This window comes from Lemur catta, chromosome 7 (assembly GCF_020740605.2).
Source record: "Lemur catta isolate mLemCat1 chromosome 7, mLemCat1.pri, whole genome shotgun sequence".
NCBI classification, from domain to species: Eukaryota; Metazoa; Chordata; class Mammalia; order Primates; family Lemuridae; genus Lemur; species Lemur catta.
Window position 1 is genome coordinate 15,092,811 of NC_059134.1, and position 21,960 is coordinate 15,114,770.

General features: G+C 36.4%; 1 protein-coding gene across 4 annotated transcripts in view; it reads left to right on the top strand.

The window, feature by feature from the left end:
- Positions 1-14,500, top strand: part of ZBTB44 (zinc finger and BTB domain containing 44) — a 45,459-nt gene extending 30,959 nt beyond the window's left edge. The window contains exons 3-6 of one of the 4 annotated variants that reach the window (XM_045555672.1): positions 6,508-6,592; positions 9,212-9,375; positions 10,723-11,023; positions 13,275-14,500. In XM_045555672.1, the coding sequence (XP_045411628.1) occupies positions 6,508-6,592; positions 9,212-9,375; positions 10,723-11,023; positions 13,275-13,557 (833 nt within the window). In that variant the 3' untranslated portion in view covers positions 13,558-14,500. The remainder of the gene's footprint in view (positions 1-6,507; positions 6,593-9,211; positions 9,376-10,722; positions 11,024-13,274) is intronic. The other 3 variants (XM_045555675.1, XM_045555673.1, XM_045555674.1) reach the window with 3 other exon arrangements.
- The last annotated feature ends 7,460 nt before the right edge of the window (positions 14,501-21,960 follow it).

Below are 21,960 nucleotides of genomic sequence, written 5' to 3' on the forward strand. Positions count from 1 at the left end.
TTATGTCCATGGTAACCAAGTCCAAATATTGGGATTTTTCCACTTTTTTTTATCCTAGGACAGATTTAACTGTTGGTGGTTAGTTCCCTTTTCTTTGAGAAAAAAGGTGAGAATGGGAAGACATTGGCATGTGAACAGTTCTTTCTTAAACAAAATGCAGCATTATCTGGTTTTCCATCCTACATCTCAATTAAAAACAAGTCAGAGGCTGGGCACCTTCGCTCATGCCTGTAATCCTAGCACTTGGGAGGCCGAGGCAGGAGGATCGCTCGAGGTCAGGAGTTCGAGACCAGCCTGAGCAAGAGCAAGACCCCGTCTCTCCTAAAAATAGAAAAAAATTATATGGACAGCTAAAAATACATATAAAAAAAATTAGCCGGGCATGGTGACGCATGCCTGTAGTCTCAGCTACTCGGGAGGCTGAGGCAGGAGGATCGCTTGAGCCCAGGAGTTTGAAGTTGCTGTGAGCTAGGCTGACACCACGGCACCCACTCTAGCCAGGGCAACAGAGTGAGACTCTGTCTCAAAAAAAAAAAAAAAAAAAAAAACTCAGAAGGATCAGGGGGAGGTTGGATAAATAGACATGGGGAAAAGCACAAATGTCATTTACTAATAAGGAAAAGAGATAAAGGAAAGGCACACACAGAAACACTAAACGCACCAGTGGGGACAGGGTGGGAGGACCAGGAAGGATGGGGGTGCAGTTGGGGGTGAATGTAAGCATACATAGTCCTGCCTAATTAAAATGCCTCTGAGTATATCAGTGTATTAGAACACAGCGTAATAATTGCTGTTCTTGATGGTTGCTATGAGTCATCAAGAAACAAAAAATATATTTAGTATTCTTTATCTAAGAAGTCAAGGCAAAATGTAACCCTGTCACAAATTTTCTAGCATAAATCATTAAATAAAGTACATTTGGATGCTTTAAAAGGGATTAGGTTAGTTTTCCTGAAAAACTTAAGTGGAAAATTTACTTGTTTCCTAATGTCAGCTAATTCAAGTGCTCCAAAGGGGAAAACCTGAAGTATTAGATTCTAAATTTTCATCAGGAGGAAATTCCATCCTATGTGTCCATTAACAGATGATATTTGTTAAATGTTCACATGGATACGGTGTTGTACTACTGTTAAAATTAGTATATTTTAACTTCCATTAAAATATTGTAACCAGCCAGGAATGGTGGCTTATGCCTATAATCCCAGCAATTTAGGAGGTTGAGTTGGGAGGTTGAGCTTGAGCCCAGGGGTTCAAGAGCAGCCTGGGCAATATAGCAAGACCCTGTCTCTAAAAAGATGACAAAAGTTAGCTGGGCATGTGATTGTAGTCCCAGCTACTCAGGAAGCTGAGGCAGGAAGATTGCTTGAACCCAGGATTTTAAGACTACAGTGAGGTGTGATCACACTTCTGCATTGCAGCCTGAGTGACAGAGTGAGACCCCATCTGTGAAAAAACTTTGGAAAAAAAGTATTGCAGCCAAAAGCTTGTTTGCTATCAAGGGACTAAAAATTTCAGAGGCTCAGATTAGTTCACTTGGTGCAATACAGGTTATTTGCATACAGTAAAGAAATTGGCAAAGTTCATTACCTAATGAGAACAGAGTACGTTGTTTGGGTCCATGGTCACACTACAAACAACAAATTCTAGATTTTTAAAAATTCACCTTAAAAGTATTTGACAAGCTGAAAAGATGGTCAAGGAACTTCCAGGTTAAATTTGGGAGGAAAACCTGGCCCCGAGAGGTAAGTAGATTATCAGAGCACTAAAACCAATTTTGCCTTTAAGACATTTGCTGAGGCACAAATGGGCTTTGGTTCATCAACTCAAAGAGCAAGGGGAATGGAAGTCAAGGCCCAAAGTGTGTAAAAGTTTGAAGTCTTAGAGAAGTTGCTCCATGCATTAAGTAGTGACTACAAAGGACCATACCACTAGAACCTGCTCCCTGTCCTCCAAACCCCAGGGGACTGTAGAAAAAGCTGTCTTGGCAGTGAACAGACTAGAAAATGAAAAGGAAAAAAGAAGGAAAACGTATCCCTGAGAAGAAGTGGTTGCCCAGTAGCCCACTTGCATGTTGGCATCCTGGTATACGTAGCGTGGGTATGCCAAGGAATCTCAAACAGTGAATTTGGTTTAGGTAATGCTGCCCTGGAACATAGCAGAAGCAAATATAAAATTTCTCTGGAAGGGCCATATTTAGCCTAACCTCAGAAAATCAGTCTCCTATAAATAATTTTCACAGGTAGTAACCACTGCCAGAAATTACCAGGACACACAAGGAAACAAGGCAGAGAGGATGGGGAAAATTTTAAAAACAGGTAGCAGAAATAAACTGGCATAGCCAATTGACATAATTTTCAGACTCAGATAATAAAACAAATATACTTACTGTGTTTAATGAAATAATCAAACTTGAATAATAATTGCAGAGAACAGTAAACTGTAAAAAATCACATAGCAGATTTGAGAAAAAAATCCAAATAGGACTTCTAGGGGGGAAAATTATCAAAATAAAATCTCAGTGAATATTTTGGCATCAGATTGGACTTAGCTGAGGAAAGGATTGGGAAATTAGAAGATAAAGTAGAAGAAATTACTTCAGTACTACAGAGAGACACACAGTGGTGGAGAGTACACGGTGGAGAAGAGGAGACAGGCGTGGAAGATATGAGTGTAGGTTTGGTAGAAGTCCTAAAAAGAGAGAATGGCTGAGAATTTTCCAGAATTGTTAAAAGACACCAGTCATCTAGAGTCCAGCAAATCCCAAACAGGAATAATAAAAAGAAATACAGACCTAGACACATTGTAGAGAAAATTCAGAAAAATTTTAAAATGACAGATTACCTTCAAAAGAGTATCTGAGGCCGGGCGCGGTGGCTCACGCCTGTAATCCTAGCACTCTGGGAGGCCGAGGCCGGAGGATCGCTCTAGGTCAGGAGTTTGAGACCAGCCTGAGCAAGAGCGAGACCCCGTCTCTACTAAAAAATAGAAAGAAATTAACTGGACAGCTAAAAATATATAGAAAAAATTAACCGGGCATGGTGGCGCATGCCTATTGTCCCAGCTACTCAGGAGGCTGAGGCAGGAGGATTGCTTGAGCCCGGGAGTTTGAGGTTGCTGTGAGCTAGGCTGACACCACGGCACTCTAGCCCAGGGAACAGAGTGAGACTCTGTCTCAAAAAAAAAAAAAAAAAAAAGAGTACCTGACTTTTAAACTTCAGAAACCAGTGGGATGATACCCTCAGTGTGCTGAAAGAAAATAACTACCAATCTAGATTTCTGCACAGTGAAAAATATCTTTCATGAATGAAGGTAAAATAGACATTTTGAAACAAAAAGAGGGGAAATAAAGGAAAAAGAATTCATCATCCGCAAATCTCACTTAAGAAAATCCTTAAGGATGGACTTAAGGCAGAAGTAAAGTGAGCACAGATGGGAAATTTTATATACAAGAAAAAATGAAGAGCAAAGGAAGAGGTAAATATACAAACGTGTATATAATGTCTGGGGATTAATCAGAACAAAGAAGTAAAAAATCAGACAATAATTTGCAAATTCAAGATAGGACTGGGTAGGAAATGGAGTTAAAGCTTCCGAGATCCTTGTGTTTGGGAGGAAGCAAAGGTTTTAACTGTAGCCTTTTATAAGTCTATTTCTAATTTCTAAGGTAACCAATAAAAACAAATAGGAAAATATTGTATAATTTCTAAACTGATAGGGGAAAATGGAATGACTATTACCACTGTGTTCAACAAGCTGATTCTAAAATGTATATAGAAATGTAAAAGGCCAAGAATAGCCAGAATGTTCAGGAAACAAATGAATAAGGTAAGAGAACTTTCTCTGCTTGGTATCAAGGTTTATTATAAACTTGAGGTAAATAGAGATTGGCATTAACACAAGGACAGACAAGCAAATGGAACTAATAGAGAACCTGGGAACAGACCATGCATCTGTGGACACTTAATATGCAACAGAGGTGGCACTGCAGAACAGAGAAGAAAAGACAGACTTTTCAATACATGTGTTTGGTCACAAAATTAACTTCAGATAAATTAGAAAAGTCCTAAACTTCAAAGGCAAAACATAGGTTCTTTATAAGATAACTGGAGAAAAAGATTTTTAAAAATAAGACCAAAAAGCATAGCAATAGAGAAAAAAGTTAATAAATTTAACTAAATTAAAATTTAAAACTTTAAGTCATCAAAAGAAATTATAAAAACAGTAAAAACACAGGCCATGGAAGGGGGAAGGTATTTATAATGTCTATCAGTGACAAAAAGGGTTTGTACTGGAAATATGAAAAGAATTAAAAAAAAAAAAAGACAGTTTTGTTCTGTTGCTGAGGCTGGAGTGCAGTGGGACAATCATAGATCACTGCAGCCTCCAACTTCTGGGCTCAAGCCATCCTCCCTCCACAGCCTCCTGAGTAGCTGGGACAACAGGCGCCTGCCACCATGCCCACATCTGAAAAGAACTCTTGCAATGAATAGGCAGACAACTCAATAACAAGATTTGAATAGGCATTTCACAGAAGAGGAGGTTCAGTAAATATATGAAATGATACTCACTAATCACCTCGTTAGGGAAATGAAACACAAACCACAATGAAACATTGCTACACCCATCAGATTGGTAGTCCAAGTATACGATTGTTAAAAATCCGACAATACCAAGTGTTGACGAGGATGTGGAGTGACACACCTCTCCTACCCTGCTTATTAATAGCAATGTAAATTTAGTACAATCACTTTGGAAGAGTTGGGCATTTTCTAATAAAGTTGAAGATAGATATAGTCAATGATCTAGCAACTTGAATTCCTAAGTGTATACCACAGAGAAAAGCGTGATCATGTGCATTAAGTTACCTGTACAAAATATTCACAGCAGTGTTGTTCTTAATAGCCTGCACTGTCCACCAAGAGGGAAATGGATAGATTATGGATATTTTACAACAACGAAAATTAACTTCAGGTACACGTAAGAACAAAGATGAGTCCACAGTATTGAAGGAAAGAAGCAGAACACAAGAATACATATAGTATGACTCAGTTTATATAAACTTTACAACCAGATAACACTAAACAGTGTTTATGGTGAGCATTGGCAAACTTTGCCTTAATGGCCAGATAGTAAATATTTTAGACTTAATTGCCACATAGTTTCTGTTATAACCACACTCCTTAACTCTGCCACTGTAGTGCAAAATCAGCCCTCGGATAGCCAAGGCTGTGTTCCAGCAAGAACCAACCCCAAGTTTATGGGTATATGTATTTGAGATAAAATGACTTTAAAGGAAGGGGATGGGAGAAAGGAAATGTTAACCAAAGAAGACCAGCTTTTGTTTATTTTTTGGAGACAGGGTCTAACTTTATTGCCCGAGCATGGGGGCAATAGTGTGATCAAAACTCACTGCAACCTCAAATTCCTGGGCTCAAGTGATCCTCCTGCCTCAGCCACCCAAGTAGCTGAGAATATAGGCATGTGCCACTACACCCATCTGATTTTTTAAATTTTTGTAAAGACAGGGTCTTGCTGTCTTGCTCAGGCTGGTCTTGAAGTTCTGACCTCAAGCGATCCTCCTGCCCTGGCCTGCCAAAGTGCTAGCATTATAGGCATGAGCCACCATGCCAGGCATAAGACAGGCTTTTAGATGGGGAAGACGTTTACGATCAGGGTAAATGGGGACTTCTAGGATGCTGGCAGTACTTCTTTGTGGCTTGGTGGATGTTGCCTCGTATTCACTTTACCTTTAAAATTCTGTGTAAAAATTGTACAATAAGTAAGTTGTGTGTGTCACAGTAAAATAAGTTTTAAAAAATAAAAATTATCAGTGCTTCCTTAAATGGTTGTTAATTGTTAATGTGTGCTTTTTTAGTTTGCATTTGAATTGCACTGCTTGTTTTCTGAAATTTTTGTCAAAGAAATATTCCTAAAAGAATTTAAATAGTGGCCAGGCGCGGTGGCTCACGTCTGTAATCCTAGCACTCTGGGAGGCCAAGGCGGGTGGATCGCTCGAGGTCAGGAGTTCGAGACCAGCCTGAGCAAGAGCGAGACCCCGTCTCTACTAAAAATAGAAAGAAATAATCTGGCCAACTAAAATAAATATAGAAAAAATTAGCCAGGCATGGTGGTGCATGCCTGTAGTCCCAGCTACTCGGGAGGCTGAGGCAGTAGGATCGCTTAAGCCCAGGAGTTTGAGGTTACTGTGAGCTAGGCTGACGCCACGGCACTCACTCTAGCCCGGGCAACAAAGCGACACTCTGTCTCAAAAAAAAAAAAAAAGAATTTAAGTAGTAATGTAAGGGTATTGTCTTACATGTGACTTATTTTTAAATCACATAAACATTTAATTTAAATAAAAACAAAATATAGAACACTACTACTTTTGATTACAATTCAGGATATGAACACTACATAATGTATGTTAAAGGCTTGGATAGTTTGCAGTTACTGTCGTGGCTTATTCACACCAAAGTATTGACGCTGTCCTCTTTCTTTTATTCACAGGCTCAGTAGACGAAGGCGTTACCGAGGGATTACCTACACTTCAAAGCACTTCTAGCACTAATGCTCATGCAGATGATGATGATCGGTTAGTACTAACATTACTAGCAAGTAGTTCTCTTATAAGGGTTAGGCTTACAACTCTAAATTCAAGCATTTTATCTCAGAATTGCATAAGAACTTAGCATCATCACATTGTAAGTTAGAGCCCCTATCCAGGACTTTATTGGCATTTCCAAAACCACCTAGTCATTGCTTTAAATAGAATATATGTCAGAGGTTGGAAAACTATGGGCCAGAGGCCAATTCCAGCCCACTACCTTTGTAAATCAAGCGTGATTGGAACACAGCCACACTCAACTTGTTTACATACTATTTGTGGGTACAGACTTGAGTGGTTGAAACAGAAACTGTATGGTGTGCAAAGCCAAGACATTTACTCTCTGACCTGCTACAAAAAAAATTTGCCTAATTCTCATCTGTATACCCATAATTCGCAAGTCATCTTCACATTGATCCTTTCTACTTGATATTTCCGTACATATGTGTGAGGGGCATTTCACATTTAACAAGGCTGAGACAGAACTCTTGGTTTCTGACTCCCTGTCTCAATCCTGTTCTTCTAATCTTTCTCCCATTTCAGTAAACATCATCATCCCCTAATTTCTCAAGAAAAATCTCTTGAGAATTAATCTTTTTTCCTTTATCACTCCCCATTCTTCCTCCTTATATGTAATCCTTAAGCAAATCTTGTCAACTCTACCTATGGATTATATCCCTAATCTGCCTATTTTTCCTGTCTGTACCTGTACTACAGCCACCTTAGTCTAAGTCACCACCAGCTTTTGCCTTGACCACTGCAGTAGCCTTCAGACTGGTCCCTCATTTCATTCTTCCCCTACTCCAGTCCATTTTCCACATAGCAACTAGAATCATCTTTTTTCTCTTTTAATTAAGTCAGATTATGTCCCTTTTAAACTATAGATTCTTTACATTCTCCATTCATACCTAAAATCTATACTCCTTGCTGTATCTTTTAAAACCCTACATGATACGACTTCTGCCTAACTCCTTTAGACCATTCTCCCTCTTGTATACTACATTCTAACCACATTGACCTTTCATTTCCTGCAACAGCGTGACCCCCAGTCTGAAGCAGCACCCAATCACTATTGCATCCTCCTGTTTTAATCCTCTGCTCTGATAATTGATTATTTATTTGTCTCTCATCACTGAATATAGGTTCTACCAAATAACTGAATTCCTCCTCAGAGAGAGTCCAAGACAATCTTAAAAACCTTACTTGTTCAAAACTTGAAGGATTAAAGGCATTCAAACAAGTTTTCTTTTCTTTTCTTTTTTTTTTTTTTTTTTGCAGGAGAGACATGTTCTCTCCTGTCACCCAGGCGATCCTCCTGCCTCAGCCTCCTGAGTAGCTGGGACTATAGGTGTGCATCACCATGCCTGGCTCATTTTTCTGGTTTTTGTGGAGATGGGGGTCTCTTACTCACACTCGTCTCGAACTCCTGGCCTCAAGCAATCCTCCCACCTTGGCCTCCCAAAGTGCTAGGATTAAAGGCATAAGCCACCATGCTCAGCCTATTTTTCTTTAATGGTTAAACCTGGTAGAGGAGGTTATGAACCAGAATTATTTGAATAAGTTACTGAAAGTATAAACAAGCAGAAATGTGTCTAGGTTCCTTAATTTCAAGTATTAATCGGGTCATGTGTTCTATATTAGATACTGTGCTGAGTGGTGGGGATATAGAGATGAAATGTGTGGCCCTTTTCCCCCCCGGGGGCCAAATCAGTTTTGAGGGAAGGAGAGGGGTTGAAGATAGACAAGTAAATAGGTAATCGTAGTGATTTGCAGAGAGTTCTGTTGCTCTGCTTAGGAGGGTGCCTACCTACGTCACTGATAAATCAAAGAAGGCTTCTCGGAGGAGCACGTGACTTTTTAGCTACATTTTGTAAAATGAGTGGCATTTGATATAGGGCAGCAGTCCCCAACTGTTTTGGCACCAGGGACTGGTTTCATGGAAGACAGTTTTTCCACGGACTGGGCTGGGGTGGACGGAGAGAAGCTCAGGCAGTGCTCAGCCCGTTTCCTAACAGGCCATGGACTGGTACCTGGGCCTTGGCCCGAGGGTTGGGGACTGCACGTATAGGGTATGTTTGGGGAGTCTGACAAGAAATGAGGCTGGAAAGGTACACAGAGCTCAGATCATGAGGAGTCTTGTGTCCCTTACAAAGGGGGTTAGACTTTATTCCAAAGATAATGGCCATCGCAGGGTTTTAGACCCGGGACTGATGTAATCGGAGAGATCACTATAATACAGTGTGAGAAGGGTAGATTAGAGGGGTGTGGAGCTAAAAGGAGAGCACTGTTGATTCAGGCTTGTATTAATGAGGGCCTAAATTAAAGCAGTAGTTGGAAGTAAAGAATTAGTGAGATTGAGGATATCTAAGGTAAGACAGTTTATGAAATGTTCTGTGGCTGTATGTTCATGCTAAATTTAAGATGCTAGACATTTTGTACACATTATTCTTCATATAGTTATAAATAAAACTTGTAATCTAACAGTTAAACTGTTTCAAAAAGTCTTTAAGATTTTTTATTTTCTGTTCCTTTAAAGTTTATCTACTGAAATGTTTATTTAACTTAAAAATCAGAGCCTGGTTGCCTTCTGTGATCTGTTTTTTTTAGATTGGAAAATGTTCAGTATCCCTACCAACTCTACATTGCTCCTTCTACCAGCAGTACAGAACGGCCAAGTCCAAATGGTCCAGACAGACCTTTTCAGTGTCCGACCTGTGGGGTGCGATTCACCCGTATTCAGAACCTAAAACAGCACATGCTCATCCACTCAGGTAATGTCATCTTCCCTGTTGTTGCATAAGTGAGCACTCTAAAACATTTTATTTTGGAATCTCAGTTAAAATAAAAAACAGTTGCTTCCGAGTTAAAAACAAAACAAAACTCTGGGAAGTCAAATGAGAACAGATTAAGTTAGGTCTCTTAGTGAAATGGTGCAGTGTCAGAAAACTATTTGCTTAATTCATTTGTCACAGGCATTGAGTATTCTGGTTAAAATATAGAGGTAATATGTAATGTGTAAGTTTATATAAAAAGGTATTGGATATTTTAGGTGTGTGTATATATATGAGATAGAGAAGCACAAACACAGATGGTAAGAAAATGGGGTCGAAAGGGTATAAGTAGCTGTTCTTTGTACTGTTCTTGTAATGTCTCTGTAAGTTTGAAATTATTTCCCAATAAAACTTGTTTTTGAAATTTTAATGTTTTCTTATTAATTTAATTCTGTAATCCTAAATCTCTCTGTGTCTTGATGAGTCAGCTTTGTATTTTTTTCTCAATATAAGAGATTTTGGATAGATGTGAGGAAGGGATTTGAAACTTAAGTTCAGTGATCACATGAGGTGACAGGATTCTTGTGGGTTGAGCACTGACCTCTGGGGTAAGAGATCTTTGCTGCTGTTTTTAGCTATGTTAGTATCTCATTTTCCCCTTGATAAGACAGGTCTTATAGTCCCTGTCCTAGCACCAATTCGTGTGACTTTGATAAATCTACAGATTGTGTTTTGAAGAGTTTTTAAATTTTTCCCCAAAACTGTGATAATGAATTTGAGGAGATGATAAATATACTTTATAATTCACTTATTGATTTGTGTCCGTATTACATTAAATACTCAAAAAGCCAATCTATGAAATGATGGTTCTATAATGATAATTACGTTCAGAGATGTTAAGATTTTCCTTCTTTCTTCTCATTTTTCTCTGAGATACAGAAGGTACTGATCATGTACACATCTTTTCAACATAAATGTCTCTAATGCTATGAAACAGTAAATGCTGTCAGATGGGGATTTTGGTTCTGTCTACATACTGTGGTTAAACTGTATTTTGAAGTTAGCAAAATGATTTAGAAAAGTATTCAAAAATCAACTACAGTATACATTACCTTGTTTGCCTCCCTCCCCCTGCCTTTTTTATATCTTTTCTGTTTTAACCACTTGAGACTTTTCACATATTCTGTACCTGTTCTGAGATACTTAATTAGAATACATTTTTGCTGGTAGTTTTTATCTTTTCAAATTATCTATTACTACAACACTATAGTTCAGAAATTTGTGAGGTTTATGTCCTTTCAGTTTATTTTATTTTTAGATGATATTTTGTTTTGCTTTGTTTTATAGGAATTAAACCATTTCAGTGTGACCGCTGTGGGAAAAAGTTCACCAGGGCTTACTCGCTAAAGATGCATCGCCTAAAGCATGAAGGTAAACGCTGTTTCCGGTGCCAGATATGTAGTGCCACTTTCACTTCCTTCGGGGAATATAAACACCACATGAGGGTTTCCCGGCACATTATCCGCAAGCCTCGGATTTACGAGTGCAAAACATGTGGCGCCATGTTCACCAACTCTGGAAATTTAATCGTGCACCTGAGGAGTCTGAACCATGAAGCATCAGAGCTAGCAAACTACTTCCAGAGCAGGTGAGGTGCACAACGAAAACCCAACCAGGAAAACTGCTTTCTGAACTCTCTTTTCCTGCTTTCAGGGCAGCCTGCTGTGTTTTTTCATCAGGTTGCCAGCTAGTCAGTCAGATTTGTATTAAATTCCCACTATCCATACTCTGATCTCCTGATCTGGTAAAATTTTGCTGAATCTATAAAATTATAAATACTTCATAGTTGGTATTAAAAATATTTTTCTACAGAAGTAAACTATCCTCTTGATTTTTTTTCAATATAAGGTTAAAGTAATTCTATAGTAGATCGTAAAATTGGAAAATTTATCATGTCAGATGATACTTAGTGATGTTACATTACTTCAGACTCTGAATGTTAATAAAATTCTTGACCACTTCTCTTTTTTTTTAAATTCTATGTAAAGGAATATCCACTTACCAATAAGAAAAATTTTAACTGTGCCTATAATGGATATGATTGTTTAGATCAAATAAAGTCTTTCCTATTTTCTTTCAGTTTAGAGCTCCATGCTTTTAATATTAGTAATTATAATAGAGTTACCTTTCTGATTTATAGGGCATCCAAGAAAATCAGGTTCTAGTTCTAGCTCTGCCAGTAACTGCTGCTGTTTGAGCATGTCACTTTACAGATGAAGAAACTTGAAACTTAGAGAAAAATAAAATGTAAGCTTTATACAAGATGGCTTCTAAGGCCCCCTCTAGATATAAAACTCTATTGTCTATTTTTTTAATACTTTATAATAATTATACTTCTATAGGAATCTTTGGTTTTATATAAAATGAAATTTTTCTAAATTCTTACATTTTAAATCACCTTTATTTTTTAAATTTTTTTTTTTTAATTTAAGAGATGGGATCTCACTATGTTGCCCAGGCTGAAGTGCAATGACTGTTCATAGGGCACAATCATAGCACACTATGGCCTTGAACTCCTAGGCTAAAATGATCCTCCTGCCTCAGCCTCCTAAGTAGCTGGGACTACAGGTACACGATGGTGCCTGGCTTAAAACCTTGCTTTTAAATAAATTTCAAATTGTTCTTGCATAGATTTTGTTTTTCCCTTCAAACCAGACATCCATTTGATTTAATGCAGTCATTTCTCATTCTGAATGTGTGGTTGTCATATCACTAAACCCAGATCATACATACAGACCGTAGTCAGCACAGTTTGTTCAGGACTGAAATGGTGTTCCAGTTTACCACTCCAGTTGTCTGTATCTTCCCATCACAGAGCCCTATAGCCTCCATTCTTCTTGTCTAACACCAAATATAACATAGGACATTCTAAATTGTATTGCAGATGAGCAGATTTTAATTTTTTAATTAATACCGAACAATTTATAAAATAACCTTATAAACTCTTATTAAGTGTATTAATTATTGGCAATTCTAGTATAATGAACTTTTTAGTTCAGTAATAAAGGTTTAAATAAAGCATCTAAGACTTACTTCATACGTTCATTGTTTTAACTGCCAAAAAATGTTTATAGTAGAAAATTGGAAAATACAGAAAAGTATAAAGAAGAAATTTAAAATGCGCTTTTCTGATCTCACCACTTGGGGAAAGTATCCGCTGTTGATAAATTTGTATATTTTGCTGTCCATGTTCCCTGTGGGGATCAATAATTAAGTATTTTTTGAGGATTAACATGTAACCAATCTCAGGGCATACGTTTCCAAATTCTAATTCAAAGGCAACTTATCACTATTTTCATATACCAAATCTAATAGGGTGCACATAAGTTATTTTCTACATTTCTCATCTTTATATGCTAGATTATGTATATGGTCATTTCCGCATAAAGACTTAGTTTCTTAACTAACTTATATCTGGTTAGTAATACAAAGGTAGGTTTATAAACCTCTTACTCAGTGTGTAACCAAGAAAAGTTAAGCATTCAAGTTAACTCAGATGATCTCTGCTTAAGTGAGCATGCTGCATTTATTTTATATATATAAACTCCTCTACGTAGAACAAGAAAGGCTGTTTAGGTGTCCAAAGTTATAGTGAAAGTGATAATCCGATGTACTGGTGATAGGGAGAACTGGATACACTTTGGTTTTAATGGATGGCTTTTGTTCGTATTTAGTAAAGTTTATAAATTGAAAGTTCCTCCGTTTTAACCTAAATTTTGAAGAATTAGTGAAATGAAAAGTGCCAGTCCTGTTTTACAAATCAGAACTTTTTATTGTAGCTTATCTATATCACTGGTGTGAAAATTAATATTATATTTCATGCTTTGCCTCTTATCTAGTGATTTCCTAGTACCGGACTACTTAAACCAGGAGCAAGAAGAGACCCTTGTTCAGTATGATCTTGGAGAACACGGTTTTGAAAGCAACTCCTCTGTTCAAATGCCTGTAATTTCGCAGGTCTCCTCGACCCAGAATTGCGAAAGCACTTTCCCCCTGGGGTCTCTTGGTGGGCTGGCAGAGAAGGAGGAAGAAGTGCCAGAGCAGCCAAAGACGAGTGCTTGTGCTGAGGCCACCAGAGATGACCCCCCAAAATCAGAGCTGTCTTCTATAACTATTGAGTAATTTTGTGGTTTGGCTTCATTTTTGGTTTTTGGAAAGTGCCTGTGCTTGGTCTTGTACATTTTATTTAAATTTTTAAACAAAAAAAGGGTTTGGGAACGAGTTTCCCTTTTTACTTTTTAAGCCCTGCAACTGATCTTTTATTTTTCATAACTGAGAGATTGCTTCTGTAAGTACACAGTAACATAACATTGAAACATAATAGAAACTATGAGACTTAAGGAGAACCAGTTGACTTTAAAACACATCCCGGTTTCTTCTTCCATTGTTAAAAGTAGGCTAACAACAGATCATTAGGTAGAAAAGAAATCAGATGATCATTGACCTTCCTGAGATGAAAGGGTACTCGAGAAACAGATTAAACAGAATTTACAAATGGCCTGAGTACATATTTACTACTATATACAGGATGTTGTACAATATTTTGTTGAGCCTGTTGTTTTTGAAAGTATTTATCGTAAGCTTTCTTAAAAATTATTAGGGCAAATACTTCTGAAATACAGCATACTCTTTTAAACTTTGTGATTTCTGTTATGATTTTTCATGGTGAAAATTTGGTATTGAGAGGTATCCCCTATACCTTTATAGTACCACTCCAAAGGCCAAGAAGCATGATTGAGAATAGTCAGGCTATGGATGAAATGACCCGGAATGGAGAATGAAGTATGTAAATCTCAGCTTCCTAGGAACTTTTTAAATACTGCTTTTCTGACTAAAACGGATGTTTACCTGGTCTTTGAATGTTAATGCCTGATTATTACATCATTGCCCAAGTCAATTTTCCCCTTACCCCATCACCAGTATGTTTTTTTGCATATACTGGCGTGCTACCATATAAAGGAAAAATATTGGAGATATTCTATATTTTATATATAGGTTTATGTATTGTTGGGGGTGTTTTTATTGTGCTGTTTTGGACAAAATAAAGAATTCTCTGTTGAGGCTACATTCTTAACCCAAGTAAGATTGTTTACAAAATCCCATATGACAGCGACACATTGTACGTTCCAAAATATTTTTAGACATTGCTAAGTTTATTAAAAGCAGTTACTATAGTTTTTACAGGATGTAAGCAATAATGTCAAAGATGAGAAGAGGCTATAAAATGATCATCTACAACTCATAAATCTGCTTTGGGAAAATTGCTAAGGCTAATGAAAAACTAAAAACCTTAAATTAATGAATATCATCTTTTCTGCTGCTAAAAATATGAAACTTTGTAGTTTATAACTCCAGACTTGGGTATACTTTTTATCTGGTGCTATTAAAGCATCTCTGATCTTAATCTTAAATGTTCATGAGTCCATGAATAATAAACTTATGAGAAACTTTTTTTTATGGAGATACTCAAAGCTTAATAATTATGAAAGCATTTGATTCAATTAGAAAAGACAAACAAAATACAATTCTTGGTCAAAACACAAGATCTGAATTTTGTTCAGGTGCTAGACCTTAATACACTTTTTAAATCAAAGTGATGGTTTCCTTTTTAAAAATTGGCTAATTCTGTAATTTCTTTTTCCCCACATAAATGTAAAGAAAGGGAAAGTAAACTCATTAGGACATTTTTAGGTTAAGGTTCTTCTTGTCTCTGTCCATATTCTGATTTCCTTAACTTATTTCCAAGTCTTTATTTTACTCGTGAAACTGTTTTTTACCCATTTGCTCCCAAACATAGGTTTGTTACCTTCTGGAAAATTAGCATGTACAGGTTATGACAGGGCTTCCACCACTTACTGATAGGGTTGAATTATTTTCTGCAACAGACTGTGATACTTATTACAGTACTGCTGTGTCTCAACTGGAAAGGTCAGGAATTTTTATTTTTAATATTATGTATAGATTTAGGAAAGTATTATGCTTAACAAATTTCAAAATTAGTTTTAAAATCCTATATTGACAAAACAAAGAATAGGTAAAATTATGACCAGGACTCATTGTTGCCCTTAGTTTCAAGGTTATTTTTTTTTTCTTTTTAAAGAGCAAGATATAATCAAAGAAGGAAAGAAATAGAAATAAAGAAATGTGTAAAAATTGTTTACAGATATATTGGTTAAGTGTTTTTAGCACATCCCCTATCTTGAGAACTCTACATTGTAAGTACAGCGCTACACAATTTTGGCAGCTCTAAGGTATTCTGTGTTCTCAAAATGAAGAATTACCCATCACTGGGGATTCTTTCCCAAATGGATTGGTATTTACAAATTACACAGACTTCCAAGTTTTATGGAAAATTTGAATGTACTGTGAAAATGCATATCTGGTTAATAGTCTGCTGTCCAAATCTTATCAATACAGGCAACTAACCAGTATTTAACATAAAATGATACAAACAAAGGCCTTTTTCTGCTTCAGTGAGGCTCTACATTTTTCTTGATACGAGGTTTAAGGATATTTAGTTTATGGGTCTGTTTTTCAAAGCTGTAAGGGATGATTGTATATATAGTAATATTTAGATTTATTTAAAATTCATCTAAGAGAAGGAACCCTAGATGTATAATTTTTACCAGAACATATGGAAAAATTGCAAAAAGATGAAAGCCAGTTATATTATTCCATCCACTAGAAATTACCAGTATAAGTAAACATAAAAATATTCCAGTTTAGAATATTTAAGCATAGACAGCTATCTTTCTTAAGGCCCAAGAGGGTAACTTTGTCATATTTAAAGGGCTTAAATTTTAGAATGCAGGATAAATTGCCTTTTTAAAATCAAGCATTTTATATAAAAGATTTTATTTTCAATTTTTTAACTACCAAATAGGTGTGATATAGTTCACAAGTAATCAAAGGTGTTCACTCATGACACTGGATATTATAGCTCCTGCAGTCATTCTTTTCATTTTTAAACAGTGTATTTTAACAGTGGAAGCATGTAGCATGTCAGTGATTCTACTAATTCAGAAACAAAGGGATTAATATTGGTCTTTATATTTTTGCATTTTAAGTTTTCTATAAATGGATGTAAATGGAGGTTTTTACCCACAAATATATTTAAATGGATTTTTCTTAATTCAAGTTTCATTCAATCTTTTTATTTCAAGTAATTAGTTACACATTGAGTTCCATTGCCAGTTTTTTTAAAGTTCTCAATTTCAGTGAGACAAAATATACTAAAATGTTTAAATAGCCTTATTCAGTCTCACATCTCAACATTTCAGCAACCATTCTGGCTTACAGTAATTAGGTCCCATTAATCACACATGCATGCCCTTTGGTTTTTGTTTTGTTTTTTTTTTTTGTAACAAGTCCCAAGAGAGGGACCCGGGCGAGCTTCACGGGTCCCACGAGTGGACCAGAGAAGTCGCCACCCTTTGGTTTTAAAAACAAAAAAAAACTTCCATTTTGTTAAAATTATTTTACCATATGGAATGGACTAGTCAGCACAACTAGTGTACTTAATTGCTGGTAACTCAGTTACCTTCCAACTACTGAGCCACACTCTCCCAGTTTATAAATGGTTCCCTGGGAACCCTCGGAACCTGTATTAAATCTTTCAGTCTTTTATGTCTTCGGGTTTTATTCTCTTAATCTGAGTAGAGGCTAATTATCTAGTTTATTGGCTTCTATTTTGAAGATTTTCAGATCGTATTTTAGTCTCTTCGTTTTGTAGTCCCTGAAAGATACAACACTATATAATGTAATGGCAATTCTATAATAGTTTACCACATAGAGAGAATTACTGTTATTATTTGATGAATGAACAATCCTAAAATCTTTATATTTTAGCTGAAAGGAGTTTGAGATTTGTGGAACTCATGAACAAGTGAAAGAAACAGACTCAAAGGTGGCAAAAGATAAGTGTGGTTTTCACTGTAAGTTATTGACATAAGATGTTTTATAATATATTTAGAAAGTTATTGAGAGAAGAATGTTTAAGTACTAGATTTGGTTTTTGGAAACAGCAGAACAAAATTGGGGGAATGATGAAGCTCTATTGTGGTAAACGTGTCTACAAGGAATATTTATAACTAAACATACTCCCACGGGCTTTACACTGAAATCATAAAAATTTACATTAACTTGTTCCTTATTTTGCCTATACCTCTTTCTTTCTTTTTCTCTCTCTCTCTCTTTCTTCCTTTCCTTTCTCTCTCTCTCTCTCTCTCTCTTTTTTTTTAAAGACAGGGTCTTGCTATGTTGTATAGGCTGGTCTCAAACTCCTGGGCTCAAGCAGTCCTCCCACCTTAGCCTCCCAAGTAGCTGGGACTGTAGGCACATACCACCGGACTCAGCTCTTTACTCATTTTTATCTTTTAGTGTCATTTTTGCTTGACAAAATGTGATGACATCGGGTATTTTTATTTAGGAAGTCCTTAGAAAGATGTAGTAGCCAAAAGCAATAATGGTTCAGATTAAACAATGAAGTAAAATTGAACCATTCCCCAGATTCAACCAAGGAACACCCAACTCTGTGGGTGCTTCACTTCAGATTATAGATAACGTTGAGATTTATGGGGGATAAAGGCTTTGTCAGTTATGGGATGAGAATTGTAATTGGTACATCCATGGTCATACTTTTTTTTACTTTATACTAAACTAATATAGTTAGGCATTTCCACTATATCATGATGATTACATTTATATGATAAAAAACAGTTCCATGTTTTCAAAAATAGTCACTGCAGAGATTACAGATTATTGGAATCTCAGTTTGGCAGTCTCTGAAAAACGAGACTGCCTTGAAAGTGTCTGTGCAACTTTGAGCTAAGTCACCTCCTGTACAGGACCCAGGCCAGTTCCAGCTACTACCACGCACGGTTCCTGTGTACATGATAGTTTACAAGAGTTTAAGAGTCCCAACTATGGATTAAAAACAAAAACTTCTTAAAAATTTTTTTGTAATTTTAAAGTGCAGGTTGATAAAATCAAATTCATTATTTATTTCCTTTCTTTTAAATTGACTAATTTTGCTGATTAAGCTTAAAAGTCCTGGGCTCAGTTGTGATGGATTTATTGATAAAATTGTTGCTTAATGGTTCGAGGAGCTACAGTGTCATGACTTGTAATCAATTGTACTTGTTTTCCAAAATGCCAATCTCACTATATCCAGATTTTATTGTTCAGTTAAGCAAGTTAAAAATCATCCTATAAATGAATGTTCAGGTTACCAAAGTACATCCCCTGCTGAGGAAGGATAAATCTTCCTGCTTTAAGAGAAGCCTGTCATCTCTTCTTAATATGTGTTGTTTCCCTTGGTATTAGTGGAAGCTGTGTTCACTTCAAGATAGGAAGCCTTTTGTGCAGTTATTAGAAACACCTGCTTTCTAAAGAGAGCCTTTTCTATAATTAGGTCGTGTGTATTTTTTCTCTAGATTTCTTTTTATTTGTTATCAATTTAATTTTCAAGTTGACAGATACTATGTAAAGTCTCTCATACTGAGAGTAGTCCATTAAATTCTTGAAAGTTGCACTGCTTTTCATCTTTTCAGGTACCTGTGATGAATGACATCAGGTATTTGGAAGGAGTAAGATCATAAACTTTATTCATTTTCTTCCTTGTATAAAGTGATGGCTTCTAATACTTATATTTCAAGGTATTTTTTAAAAAAGGAACAGTCCCTAATAGAGTAAAATTTGGTTTTGATCCAAGTTCCCAATAATATATTTAATTTTTCTGTTGTTCCTGGTGCCTCTTGTTGCATCAGATAGAGATTGCCTGCCTCTTTGTAGGGCACCCTTATGGCACCTTATGTGTAATTTGGAGGATAGTAAATGGCTTCTTTATGCCTCTACTATCTTTTCAAAAGCCATTTTATAAAAATCCTAGGTAGCCTATTTTAATATTTAAATATATATATTTGTGAAAGATACTTTTAAAACAGACTTTTTTTTTTACTTTAAAAAATTCCTGTATTTCCATTTTTAAGAGTAAATTTAAACTTTTCCAGGACTAGGAAGTGTCTTTTTCCAGAGCAGCATAATGAGAAAGTCAGATTGAGTAATAGATCAGAATTCAGTGATAGAGGAAATTGATGTCTAGTTAGGGAGACATTTGAAGGGAAAAAGTTTTGATGTAACAAGTGAATTTTTAAAATTGCATTTTTGTTTCTGTAATTTCATATTTGCTGCTATAGTAGCTCAATATTTTACAGGGCTACCATAAATCTGGCTCCATTTAAAAACTGGAGTACTTTCTAGTGCGACCAGCCTAGGAGGAAACTGCACCAAGGTCTTCCAGATGGGTGACTGATTGCTTTGTTTCGCTGATGCATGCTTTAATATTTGCCCAGAGCCCGGCAGAAAGGAATTCTGGGGGGAACTTTTTTACCCTGCCGGTTATGGCATTATGATTCTTTTTGGGCACTGGCATTTTGAGAAACCCTCGAGGGAGGGTGATGCTGGAGAGAAATTGTGCATTAAATTGTGTAGATGGGTGTTTTTATGTCTTCTGCCCCTCTCCTAGAACAGTACAACTCTTAATTGTGCCAGTCCCCAATTCACCAGCTTTGTATCCAGTCGTCATCTCATTCAAGTATGGCTTTACTTGGTGACAGTGGCCATAGCTAAGTTACTTGGCATGTTTGACTTTCGACAATGACAAAAATGGTTTTGGATTTTGTTTTGTTTTATTTCCTAAAAATGTATACACTGTCAGAACTTCACATTTTATATAATAGTATCTGGCTATTAGTATTTTACAGGAACCATAGTTCTTGGTGACTATAATATATATATATTTTTGTGACTTTTTTGTAAACTAAGTGCCGTTTCAACGTTACAATCATTTTTAGAGTTATTGTAATCAATGTGAATACCATGTTTTTTCAAATCTGTTCTGAGCCTATAGTGTTTGCTTTGTGAACATGTGTATTGTATATATTCTGTATAGTTACATTGTACTGAAATATTAGCTTGTTTGATATAAGGAAAGTGTGTATTGAGTACCTTTTTGCTAGCCTGATTGTTTAATCTTTTTAAAAAAGGTTTAAACTTTTTTTAAAAAAAAAATCTTTAAACTGGCCTTTATTACATGGTCACAAAGTTGCAGTTAGAAGGGATGGGCAGGGAAAAACTAGTTTTGAGTGTCTTTGGATAGAAACATGAGACTAAGATTTGTTTTTGTTTTCTCATTAAAATATCTTAATGCTTTATGGAATAAAACTTCCTGCTGTTGCTATTTATTATTGGCTGGGAGGAAGAATTGGTGATGTTGGCTGAGGTCAAGTGTATGAGAAAAGTCATCAGAATAATTCGTTACTTAAGCAAATATCCATTGAGTACGCACAGAATAGAGAGCATTACATTAGACGGGACATGTCAATTTCTTGGTCACATAAGAAAAGAGCTGTAAGTGTAAAGATTCCACAAATACCATACCCCAGATTGGAAGAAGGATATAAAGGAGGCTAGTTGGAAGTCAGTCACCAAATCCTAGAGCTGTTGAACCAGGCCTGTGTAAAGCTATGTACTGATTGGTGGGTTGCACCTTTAGAAGTTGCTCTGATTCTTTCTGAAGTCATACTTTACTGACTAGAGACCCATTGGTACCATTTCAGTGATATCTTATAGCCAGGGAGTAAAAAATAGGTACATGGCCAGCGGGAAACAGCTCATTACAAAGGTAATACACCTAAAGGCAGGAAGGGCATTCTAACTTTACATTCATCAGTGTGGATTTTGACAATACTGGTCATTTCTTTTCCTTTCCTTCCTTTCTCTCCCCTCCTCTCCCTTCCATACTCTCTTCCCCTGCTCTCCTTTTTCTGTCCTCGTCTTCCTCTCCACTCTATTGCCTAGGCTGGTCTCAAGCTATCCTCCCAAGTAGCTAGGACTGCAGGAGCACACCACTGCAAGCAGCTATAATACTGGTCTTTAGAATGACAGTAAAGGCAAAGAAAAGTATTTTAGTGGCCCCAAGCTATCGGGATCATTTTAGAATTAAGTTCAGAGAAGAGAGTAAATTTTAAGAAGCATTCTCTTTCATTCTAGTTGAGGGTGCTGAGCATTTTTAACAGCATTTTACCAAATCATTCAAGGTCATCAAACTGTGTTGGTTTCCTCAGTAGCGTCAGCCACAAGATGATGTATGTAAGAGCAGAATGTAGCATTTAAAATAATCATATCCTACAGTTTGCATGTTTGCATATAAATTATGTACCATAAAGATTCCTTTAGAGAATGATACTAAAAGTAATAGCCAAAGATGTGTATCCCCTCAACTGATAGAGTTGAAATTAATAGTTTGGGCTTTGCTCTTTTGAACAAGAATGTTTATTCTGAGTACTTATGTGAGAAAGTTAAAATAAAATCTACAAACATACCAGGAATTTAAAGGGGGAAAACTTGGCTTTACAAACATCAAACCCAAAGTTTAATATAATTTTGTATGAGTAAATTTTTATACAGATGAAAAACTGCCTAAGATAGGGGACATTCAATCTAGAAAGAGGGTCCTCTTCGGCA